The sequence below is a fragment of the Eptatretus burgeri genome, unplaced genomic scaffold (genome assembly GCF_056783735.1).
Source record: "Eptatretus burgeri isolate ZD-2024b unplaced genomic scaffold, Ebu_testis_v1 Ebu_testis_scaffold_505, whole genome shotgun sequence".
NCBI lineage: Eukaryota > Metazoa > Chordata > Myxini > Myxiniformes > Myxinidae > Eptatretus > Eptatretus burgeri.
This window is the reverse complement of record NW_028222454.1, coordinates 4,578-16,526: the sequence shown is the minus strand read 5'-3', so window position 1 is coordinate 16,526 and position 11,949 is coordinate 4,578. Positions and strand designations below refer to the sequence as shown.

Below are 11,949 nucleotides of genomic sequence, written 5' to 3'. Positions count from 1 at the left end.
TGATGTACAGTGATGAAGTCACACATGATGTACAGTGATGAAGTCACACATGATGTACAGTGAGGAAGTCAAGCAGCGAACACCAAGGGTTAATATCTGCAGTTCCCTTCATGATTGGCATTGATTGTATAAACCAGGGAGAGACTCCACCTGTTTGATGGATTCACTCAACTTATTAAATTCTCTACACTTGGAATTATTTATTTCTCATCATGGTATTTTGAACAAGGAAGTGACAGATTGACAAACATGGACACAAAAAGGATCCAGGTGATGAAATCAGTCCATCGAGTGTTTACCGTACCTTAGTTCTGGAGATTGTTCATTTGAAAAAGCTTGAATCAGCCATCTGCATGAGCCTGGTGAATCGCTTTGCATTCCTGGAGAGCTTGCATGAAGGAGTGATGAGGGAATCACAGCCAAACATGGCATCTTCCTCTCCAGCTGCCATAAATATGACTTCTTCCTCTGCACACACATCAACAAAAGGAAGTTAAAACCACTCAACAGCATTGTCATCATCATCTCCATCATTGTCCTGCCTTCCATCACAACCCTGGAATGAATATCTATCTATATCTATATATATATATATATATATATCTCTCTCTCTCTCTCTCTCTCTCTCTCTCTCTCTCTCTCTCTCTCTCTCTCTCTCTCTCTCTCTCTCTCTCTCTCTCTCTCTCTCTCTCTCTCTCTCTCTCTCTCTCTCTCTCTCTCTCTCTCTCTCTCTCTCTCTCTCTCTCTCTCTCTCTCTCTCTCTCTCTCTCTCTCTGTCTCTCTGTCTCTCTGTCTCTCTGTCTCTCTGTCTCTCTGTCTCTCTGTCTCTCTGTCTCTCTGTCTCTCTGTCTCTCTGTCTCTCTCTCTCTCTCTCTCTCTCTCTCTCTCTCTCTCTCTCTCTCTCTCTCTCTCTCTCTCTTTTTTTCTGTGTTTCTCCCTTTCCCTCATTTTCTACATTTCAGTTCATGTTTTATTTCACTTACAAGGGAATTTCTGCAATTTGTTCCATCATTCCTGTGCTTCATACAGAGCCCACAAATCCCCACTTACTGTCCGAATTAAAATAACGAAACCTCATCTGATGACGTAGAAGTGAACCATGATGGAGTGCTTCATGGAAGAGAGCTCAAGTCTTTCATCACTGAATGAAAGTGCGTTTTAATAAAAATTTCGATTTTTCAAACAATTGATTTTAATGAACATCCAAGTGTACACAATGACTACTGTGTGGAATCGCTGACACTCATCCCAGACTTCCACCAATTGTAATATTTGTTTGGTGCTTGTCTGGCTTCAAGTGAAGCAAAATATTGATTTGTTTTCAACACTTCTGAAGCACAGACGAAATGGGGCATGATGGAGGTGAGGAATATCTAATTTAGACAAAGTTTCGGATAACGTGTATTGTAAGGTAAGATGCTTGGTAACTTACGTTCCATCCGGTAGGATGGTTTGACGTATGATGGTGGCGGAGGAGGGAACGGGCGTCTCTTCTGAGGGGTCTTTGGAAAAACAATAAAAATAAGAAAGATTAAATACATTGATATGTTCATCAGTTTGATAACTTGTTCAGGATGTGGCACAGAATGAAAATCACTGATAAAACAGGTAATCAGTGAAAAGGTCAATTCGTTGATCTAATCCAATCAAGGGAGTTAAAATACTTGTGATTTATCCTGCGTGGAGATGACCGTGCCAATAAGTTACCTTTCCCACCAAAATTATAATCACAATTATCTCTACAATTGAGGATATTATTCTTCGTCAAATCAAGTGTTTACCTGGAAGAATGCTTACCTGTTGAAGGTCCTGAATATGGCCGGGCCCCTCAACACCATGCTGCTTCTGCTGCTGTTGCAGCACTTGATGAGAATGAGGCTTCTGTTCCTGCTGGAACCCTTGAACAACATCTTGTGTTTGCTGTTGCTGCTGTTGTGGCTTGCTATCATGGCGAGGATTATGTTGTTGTGGCTTGCTATCATGGCGAGGCTTCTGTTGTTGTGGCTTGCAATCATGGCAAGGCTTCTGTTGTTGTGGCTCACTATCATGGCGAGGCTTCTGTTGTTGTGGCTCGCTATCAAGGCGAGGCTTCTGTTGTTGTGGCTCGCTATCATGGCGAGGGTTCTGTTGTTGTGGCTCACTATCATGGCGAGGCTTCTGTTGTTGTGGCTCGCTATCATGGCGAGGCTTCTGTTGTTTTGGTTCGTTATCATGACGAGGCTTCTGTTGTTGTGGCTCGCTATCATGGCGAGGCTTCTGTTGTTGCTGTATCACACCAACACCATGGGGTTTCAGTTCAATTTCTGTACTTTTCTTTTCTGCCCGTCTTTGCTTCTTCATTTGTTTGTTGAATTTTTTTCCTTTTCTTTGAGCAGCTGTTTCTCTTGCTGCTTCACCCGTTGTTTCTCATTCCAATTTTGAGACCACTCAATGACATTCTCATTCCGTTTTTGCTGTCGATGCAGTTTCCAGTCAGCAATCTTTTGCACATGTTCTGCCTCCTCTGCATCAACATTTGCTTCTGCCTCCTCGTTGGTCTCGTCAGATTTTTGACAAAGGTTTTTGAGTTCTTGATCAGTTACTGTCTCTTTTTTCTGTTCCACTCGTCTCTGTTCTTCCTGTCCTCGTCCTCTCTGTTCTTCCTGTTCTATTTGTCTGTGTTCTTCCTGTTGCAGTCGTTTCTGTTCTTCCTGTTTGAGTCGTCTTTCTTCTTCTGCACTTAATCTCAGTTGTTCCTGTTCAAGTCGTTTCTGTTCTTCCTGTCCTGGTGGTTTCTGGTTTTCCTGTTCTCGTTGTTCCTGTTCTTCCTGTTCTCGTCGTCTCTGCTTTTCCTGTTCTACTCGTCTCTGTTCTTCCTCTCTTAATCTCCGGTTTTCCTCTTCTCGTTGTCTCCGGTTTTCCTGTTCCACTCGTCTCTGTTCTTCCTCCTCTCGTCGTTTTCCTCCTTCCCCTCACTTCGCCAAACCTCTTGTTCCCGAGAGTGCACATCTTTTTCCCTCTTGTAAATCTCCTGCTCCAGCTGATGTACCTCTTTCTCTCTCCGGAACAACTCTTCCTCTTTTCTTTTTTTGGTCTCTAAAAATCGCTCTTGCCGACCACGCTCCTCCTCTTCTCGTTGGTTCAACATTCTCTCCATTTTCTCAACATCCTTTTCTCGTTCTCTAATCTCTTCCTCTTGCCGGCATGTCTCAATCTCTCTATGTTTTATTTCCCCTTCTTTTAACATCTTCCTTTTTTCGAATTGAACCCGTTTTTCCTGCTCCATTCCCTCGAGTTCAGAAATCCCTTTCTGTAATTTCTCCACCATGTACTCACTCTTGAGAACCTCTTTCTCTTTTCGTTCGATCTCAAGCCATGCACGTGTATGCTCCTGATACACCGATTCCCTCCATTGCACAAATTTTTGGAATTCTCTCCGATCTTCCTCCTCTATTTGCCTCCACTCTGCCGTCTTTCTTTTCTTTAGCTCTTCATTATGTTTTTTTATCTTCTCCTCTTCATCTTTTTTTCTCATTTCCTCTTCCTTGCTTTTCCTCTGCTGTTCTTTTTCGATTTCGTTCTGCTTTTCTTTCTCTTTCGTCCATTCCTCTTCCTCATATTTTTGTTGCGCAACTTTTTCCTGAACTGTTTCCTCTCCAAGCTGAACTAACAGTTCTCTTTCTTTCAGTTCTTCCTCTTTTTGGTGCAACTTTTCCCCCATCTCCTGTAGTTTTTCATTCTCTCTCTGCCACAACATCATCCTCTGATCCTGTTCCTTTACATCCTGCAGCTCCACTGTTTCTGTTTTTGGAACCTCCTCGAGCAACGGCTGCTCTTTCGTTCCAATTTTGTTCTTTAAATGTTTGCGGCCACATCCAAAACTGCAAGAAACAGACACAATACTTATCAGTTTGAGCTAAAATGAAGTCCAGTAACTATTATATAATGTGAAGTGTGGTGTCTGTCCATATGTTTGTAAGGTCGCACGTTCGGCTGTCTCCCATTTCTAGCGGTCCCTTCTCACACACTGCGTTTCAAAAGCTCCACATGCAGGCAAAGTTTAACGTTTAACCGGAAGAAATGCATGAAGATATGACCTGGGCTGAAAGATGGCCTCCAGGAACGCACACTTGACTCGAAGCTGTCTCACTAGCCTGGGTTAGCATCCTGAGTGTTTCACCGACTGGGTGAATAATCAATGTGTGTGCCGTTCCTCCGATGTACATTAAACTGGGTGTCCCGTCTGCCATCAGTTGATGGACATGAAAGATCCCCACGGTGATGTTTGAGAATGAAGTGTGGGCGTGCTATTGGTGGCAGTATGGCCAATTTACAAATTCCTGCCAAAACTACTGCTGGGAAGGCAATGGCAAAACATCTCGTGTAACCCTTGCTCAGGATCCTGCTTAGGCAGTGACACCGATGCTCCAGGTGAGTATGAGGATTATCAAAATGTTGAACAAACCAAATGTCAGCGTTGTTAATAACAGGAACCTTTCCTAAAATTCTTAAGATCCTGAAGACCCCCATGACCTTTCAGACCCCCAAATAATGATAAAATCCCAAAGAACATCAAGATCGCTCAGTGCACCAAAACCGTAAAGACCCCCATGACCCTTGAAGACCCTTTAGAGCCCCTTCACCTTTTGGAACCCATTAACCATTTCACCCCACAGAAACTTATAAACCTTTACTTCCCTGAAGTCCCTTTGGACCCACTTGGACCTTCACACAATTTGGACCCTTTACACCTTTCATACAGATTTCACAATTGACAACTTCGAGCTTTAGACCAGTTAACCTTGTTAGAACATTTTTACAAGCCAGAGAAACTGGACCCTTTCAACCCCCTTCGACCCTAACTTCAATTGGAACATACCCTTTAGACCTGAAAACCATCGAGAACCTTTTAAACACACACCACACAAACATCAACAGTCTTCTTGAAAACACAGACTTCACTTTTTCAGCAAGTAATGTTCAAACTCGACCCACCCAGAGGAAGGGGTACTCTGCTCGTTATTTGTGAAAATTAAATGTAAATTCGTTTAAAATTCCTGAGGCGATCTTGTCCCCTTGGATGAAGGAATTATAATATTGATGAAAATGTCACTTGTGTTCCTTGCCAGTGAACGTGGGGCTTTTTATTGTGCCTCTTCTTAATATTGAAGCACGACGATGGTCGAAAGCTTGATATCACCACCACAAATAAGAAGATGGCAATGGAGACGAAGACCACATCACAAAATGTGGAGATCGGTGGTTCCTCCGCAGCCTCATTCTGGTAAATCTATGGACATGGAAAAGGGCAGGGACAGGAGAAAAGTTTATTACATTTCAAATTAAACGAAACAATATATTTACAATTATTTAACAGAATCCAAAACTTCGTGACAAAGAACAAGATGTTGGTGAAATTTTTTTTTCGAGTACAAACACAACGGGTCATGGAATGTATGAGAATTTATCATTTGTTAAAGACAAGGGGTTAGACACAACTTTTCAAGGTACATTTCATCATCATCATCATCCTCATCATCATCATCATCATCATCATCATCCCGTTTTCAATCCTCTCCAGCATGAAGGTGTCATTTTACTCACACTGGGTACATTCGTTTTGTGACCATGTTTGACAAGAACAGTTTTGTAAAAGGGTTTGAAAGGAATTTGTGATTTGTTCAGAATGCTGGTGATAACTCGCCTACTCTTTGTGAGAAACACCGTGGGATCTTTAACGTCCACCAATGAGTAAAGTGTCCCCTGAAGATTCCTCCATCGACTAGACCATGAAGGACCTTCTTGAAGGGAAAATTCCAACTTTGCTTGGTGAGTAAAGTTAACCCAAAACCTGCAGTTTCTAACCAAAGATAAACTCTCTTTTGTATTCCTCATCACATCCTCATGGCAATGAGAGATCGCAACCATTGAAAGGACAGACAAGGAAGATTAAATATGGCATTTAAACTGTGCACCAACACACACTGGCCTACTCCTTTTTCAACGCTACTCCAGGAATCTTTGACTTCTCCCAAAGATTGCCATTGGACAAGACAGCCATCTTAATTTGGTCTCTGAAGGGAAAGAACGTTAAGGCGGCTGTCCTAGTGTGACGGGATATTCTGGATCTGGTGCACAAGGATGACAGCTTTTATAAATGGATCCGATTACAATGGAATTAAACTCGGATAAGACAAAGAAAATGTCCCAAACAGGTTCCCTGTAAAATCACAAATGTATCCGGTTTACCAACTTGAAAAAGTACCAACGTGTGACAGTTTGTGTGTTCCTTTCCCCGAGGGTATCTTACAAATCCCCACTTTCGTGTTGAGTTCCTTCCCGAGTCCGTCATCTCTTACAATCCCCACTTACCTGCTGCGGAGGTCGCGATGTCCCACCGACGACGACCAGCACGAAGAGCGCGATAACAACCAACATCTCTGCCGTCCGTCGATCCTCCAACTGACGTTTCAACAATACGTCTCTACCTTCTGTATTGTTGGAATTGTCATTGTGACGTCAAACAACCTCAGTGACGTCAGTGTTCCTGGTGTTTGAAGAGAACGAATTGATCGGATCGGGATACAGAAATGGAGAATTTATTTTAATTTTTAACTCATTCTTCACCATTCAGAGATGGGGTCAAAACGATATCTGGCACGATATCCCAAAAAGTTATATGGACGGACTATGTCCAGTAATGTCACGTGACGTTGAGAAACCGGATCGTGTAAAATGTCCACTGTGACGTCATCGACAGGTTTACCGTCCCACACCTTTTGACATGACACCATTTGAGTCCCAAAATGAGTGGTAAATGAAATACACACATGTTACCATGGTAACCAAAACTATAAATAACACTCACACGTCACACTCACTGAATCTCACAATGAAGAATCAACTCCCAGGATGAGTTCATGTCAAACCAGCGATTTTACACAAAACTGGATATTTTAATAAATAATGTGGCATGGTTAACGTCATCGATTCACTTCCTGTTCTTTTTTCGGTTGTTATGGCTGTTGTAATGTTAATATACAAGGTACTGTAATGATCTGCAATCCATGGAGACACGTCACAGGATGTGACGTGCCGTATGGGCGGAGTCTGGCGGGGTGGGTCTTCACCAGAGGGTGACGTCACTGGTAGTCAGATTCTCATTGGCGGTTAAAAAACAAACAAAAACTAAATGTTTCCTTCAAAGATGATCAGAAAGATCGAGAGCGGGACCAGTACAACAGGGCCTTGTGATGGAGGGTTCTCTCATCGAGTGGAGATAACATTCCCTGATAATTATGATTCACTGTGATTTCAACATTTGAATGTTCAAAATTAAGTTTATAAACTGTGGTGGAATTAAAGAAGAAGAAGACAAAACCGCACCACGTGACGTGTGACTTGCTTGTGGAGCAATCACTGACAAACTGCTCTGATGAAAGGGCGGTCCCTCGGTTCTTGTCGTTGACCGGCGTTGTCGTCCATTGAGGCTTAAAGGGTGAGAGTTGAGAGTGAACCTCGCTCTGTGTGTTTGCTGGTTAATTATTATTATACTTGGCTGTAGTCGATTGTTGATTAACCTTTTTGTTTGTGTTTGTGGAGATGGCTTCAATCAAGCAAATGAAAGCCGATTTCAAACCAGAGGCCTCTCTCTCTGTCTCTCTGTCTCTCTGTCTCTCTGTCTCTCTGTCTCTCTGTCTCTCTGTCTCTCTCTCTCTGACTCTCTGTCTCTCTGTCTCTCTGTCTCTCTGTCTCTCTGTCTCTCTGTCTCTCTGTCCCTCTGTCCCTCTGTCCCTCTGTCCCTCTGTCCCTCTGTCCCTCTCCCTCTCCCTTTCTCTCCACAGCTGTTGCTCACTTGGCACGTGCGTGGAATCGTGAAGACCTGTTGCTCAGTTCCTGGCGGTACGCGTGGAGCCTGTGTTGCATTCTCCTTTCCCTCTTCTCATCGTCTAAATGTTTTAGTTTTCGTTTTCTCTTGACCCCCTTTCTCCTTGTTTTCTCTTTTCCATTGAGCGAGAGAGAGAAAGAGAGCGCGCACGGTCGGTGGAGTTCAGGTTTCTCAGAACCCCTCCTGGTTTTGAGACCTGGTTTCCATCCGACGTGTTTTGTTAGATTTTGCCAGCCTGGTGTTGGCGCAGTGGTAAGGGCAGTGGCTTGGGACCCAAAGAGGTCCTGAGTTCAAGCCCCGTTGGGACACTGAATTAATATATGTATATATATATATATATATATATATATATATATATATATATATATATATATATATATATAAACCAAGTCGAAAACACCAGGGGTTGACCCAGCCTGCCATCCTTCCGAGGTCGGCAGAAATGAGCACCAGTTGTACTGGGCCCGGTGTATGCCCCGGTTAGAATAGGTGTTCCATATCCCTGTGTGTCGTAAGAGGCGACCAGGGGTTGCGTCAGGAAGGGCATCCGGCGTAAAAACCTATGCCAAATCATTATGCGGACAACAAAACGAATTTCAATACCGGATCGGTCAGAGGCCCGGGTTACCAACGACCGCCACCGGTACCGGTGGTCAGCGGGGTACCAGTGGAAATTGTGCTACTGCTGGGCGAAGGAGGAGAAGGAGACGGGGATGGCGAGTCCGGAGGCAGTGGGAAGAGGGGAAGGGTAGAGAAGTGTGGAGGTGAGAGTTGGAACTCTGAATGTTGGGACGATGACTGGCAAAGGGCGAGAGTTGGCTGATATGATGGAGAGAAAGAAAGGTGGACATACTGTGTGTCCAAGAGACCAAGTGGATGGGGAGTAAGGCGAGGAGCATTGGAGGTGGTTTCAAACTGTTCTTCCATGGTGTGGATGGGAGGAGAAATGGTGTCGGGATAATCCTGAAGAAGGAAGATCATGTCAAGAGGGTATTGGAGGTGAGGAGGGTGTCTGACCGAGTGATGAGTGTGAAGTTGGAAATTGAAGGGGTGATGGTGAATGTCATCAGTGCATATGCCCCACATATGGGGTGTGAGATGGAATATAAAGAAGATTTCTGGAGTGAGTTAGATGAAGTGGTGGAGAGTGTATCAAGGATGAAAGAGTGGTGATTGGAGCAGATTTCAATGGACATGTTGGGGAAGGGAATAAAAGAGGATGAGGAGGTGATGGGGAGAATACGGTCTCAACAAGAGAAATGTGGAAGGGCAAATGGTGGTAGAGTTTGCAAAAGAATGGAAATGGCAGTGGTAAACACGTATTTCAAGAAGAAGGAGGAACACAGGGTGACATACAAGAGTGGAGGAAAGTGCACACAGGTGGATTACATCTTAAGTAGGAGATGCAACCTGAAAGAGATTAGTGACTGTAAGGTTGTGGCAGGGGAGAGTGTAGCTCGACAGCATCGATTGGTGGTCTGTAGGATGACTTTAGAGGTGAGGTTGAGGAAGAGAGGGAGGACTGAACCAAGGACCAGATGGTGGAAGCTGAAGGAGGAAGACTGTTGCGTGAAATTTAGGGAGGAGGTGAGACAGAGGCGTTGGATGGTGGTAAAGATGGGTGGGATGATGGGGCAACGACAGCAGAAGTTGTGAGGGAGATAGCTAGGAAGGTACTTGGTGTGACATCTGGACAGAGGAAGGAAGATAAGGAGACTTGGTGGTGGAATGAGGAAGTACAGGAAAGTATAAGGAAGAAGGGGTTGGCGAAAAGAAGTGGGATAGTCAGAGAGATGAAAGAAATCGGCAGGAGTACAAGGAGTGGCGTCGAAAAGCAAAAGAGAGGTGGCGAAGGCCAAGGAAAAGGCATATGACGAGCTGTGTGAGAAGTTGGATACAAAAGAAGGGGAAAAGGATTTATACCGATTGGCAAGACAGAGGGACCGAGCTGGGAAGGATGTGCTGCAGGTTAGGGCGATAAAGGACGCAAATGGGAATGTGCTGACGAGCGAGGAGAGTGTGTTGAAGGTGGATGGAGTACTTTGAGGAGCTGATGAATGAAAAAATGAGAGAGAGAGAGAGAGAGAAGAAGAAGAGAGAAGAAGAAGAAGAAGAAGAAGAGAGAGAGAAGAGAGAGAAAGAGAAGAAGAGAAAGAAGAGAAGAAGAAAGAAGAGAAGAAGAGAGAAGAGAGAAGAAGAAGAAAAAAGAAGAAGAGAAAGAGAAAGAGAAAGAGAAAGAGAAAGAGAAAAGAAAGAGAAAGAAGAAAGAGAAAGAGAAAGAGAAAGAAAAAAAGGTTGGAAGAGGTGGAGATAGTGAATCTGGAAGTGGGGTGGATCAGTAAGGATGAAGTGAGGACTGCTATGAAGAAGATGAAAAGTGGAAAGGCGGTTGGCCCAGATGGTATACCAGTGGAGGCATGGAAGTGCTTAGGAGAGATGGCAGTGGGGTTGTTTACCAGATTGTTTAATAAAGTCTTGGAAAGTGAGAGGATGCCGGAGGAGTGGAGATTAAGTGTGCTGGTTCCGATTTTCAAGAATAAGGGTGATGTGTGCAGAGCTGTGGAAATTACAGAGGGATAAAGTTGTTAAGCCACACCATGAAGTTGTGGGAAAGAGTAGTGGAAGCTCGGTTGAGAGGAGAGGTGATTATCTGTGAGCAGCAATATGGGTTTATGCCAGGAAAGAGCACCACTGATGCGATGTTTGCTTTGAGAATGTTGATGGAGAAGTATAGGGAAAGGCCAGAAAGAGTTACATTGTGTGTTTGTGGATTTAGAAAGCATGATAGGGTGCCAAGAGAGGAGTTGTGGTATTGTATGAGGAAGTCGGGAGTGTTGGAGAAGTATGTGAGGATCGTGCAGGATATGTATGAGGACAGTGTGACAGCGGTGAGGTGTGCGGTAGGAATGACGGACCGGTTTAAGGTTAAAGTGGGATTGCACCAAGGATCGACTCTGAGCCCTTTCCTGTTTGCAATGGTGATGGACAGGTTGACGGACGAGATCAGACTGGAGTCTCCATGGACCATGATGTTCGCGGATGACATCATGATCTGTAGGGAGAGTGGGGAGCAGGCTGAATCGAGCCTTGAGAGGTGGAGGTACGCACTGGAGAGAAGGGGAATGTTAGTCAGAAGGAGTAAGACGGAGTACATGTGCGTAAATGAGAGGGAGGGTGGTGGTATGGTGCAGTTGCAAGGAGTTGAGGTGGGGAAGGTGGATTGGTTTAAATACTTGGGATCAACTGTCCAAAGTAACGAAGAGTGTGGGAGAGAAGTGAAAAAGAGAGTGCAGGCAGGATGGATTGGGTGGAGAAGAGTTGCAGAAGTGATTTGTGACAGAAGGGTAGCTGCAAGAGTGAAGGGGAAAGTATACAAGACGGTAGTGAGACCAGCTGTGTTGTATGGTTTGGAGGCGGTGGCGCTAACAAAAGACAGGAAGCAGAGCTGGAGGTGGCAGAGTTAAAGATACTGCGATTCTCGTTGGGAGTGACGAGGATGGATAGGATAAGAAATGAGTGTATTAGAGGGACAGGCGCAGGTAGGACGGTTTGGAAACAAAGTGAGAGAGGCGAGATTGAGATGGTTTGGACATGTGCACAGGAGGGAAGCAGGTATATCGGGAGAAGGATGTTGAAGATGGAGCCGCCAGGCAGGAGGAGAAGAGGAAGGCCAAAGAACAGGTTCATGGATGCGGTGAGGGTGGACATGCGGGTGGTTGGAGTGTCAATGGAAGATGTGGAGGATAGAGCGAAATGGAGACAGTTGGTCCACTGTGGCGACCCCTAACGGGAGCAAGCCGAAAGAGGAAGAAGAAGAAGAAGTGTTTTGTTAGTTTTTGCCATTGCTTTGGCTCCTTTGAACGATTCTTGGACCGCGTCCATATTATTATCATTCGTATTATTATTATTTTCCTCCATTCGCCAGCGTCGCTTGTGTATTGATTTTTTTATTATTATTATTATTATTATTTTTTTTTTTGATTTTTTTTTTTTTTTTTTAATACCCCAAGGCATTGAGTGTTATTGCACCTAAATCATGGCGAACGTTGAGCTGTTAGAGTCTTTAAGTCGGAAAAATGGGT

General features: G+C 44.3%; 1 protein-coding gene across 1 annotated transcript; it reads right to left on the bottom strand.

The window, feature by feature from the left end:
• Window positions 1–322: 322 nt before the first annotated feature.
• LOC147007169 (uncharacterized) lies at window positions 323–2,849 on the bottom strand. The gene is made up of 3 exons (XM_085867524.1): window positions 1,798–2,849; window positions 1,433–1,502; window positions 323–468 (listed from the first exon to the last, which is right to left on the bottom strand). Exons 1-3 carry the CDS (start codon window positions 2,338–2,340, stop codon window positions 323–325), a joined length of 759 nt encoding a protein of 252 aa, XP_085723650.1. The 5' UTR covers window positions 2,341–2,849.
• Between the last annotated feature and the right edge of the window lie 9,100 nt (window positions 2,850–11,949).

Coding starts and splice junctions, on each gene's coding strand:
- LOC147007169 (XM_085867524.1), bottom strand. CDS start 2,340: ATGAAGAAGCAAAGACGGGCAGAAAAGAAAAGTACAGAAATTGAACTG. Junction 1,503..1,797: donor ATATTCAGGACCTTCAACAG/GTAAGCATTCTT, acceptor GTTTTTCCAAAG/ACCCCTCAGAAGAGACGCCC. Junction 469..1,432: donor ACCATCCTACCGGATGGAAC/GTAAGTTACCAA, acceptor ATGTGTGTGCAG/AGGAAGAAGTCATATTTATG.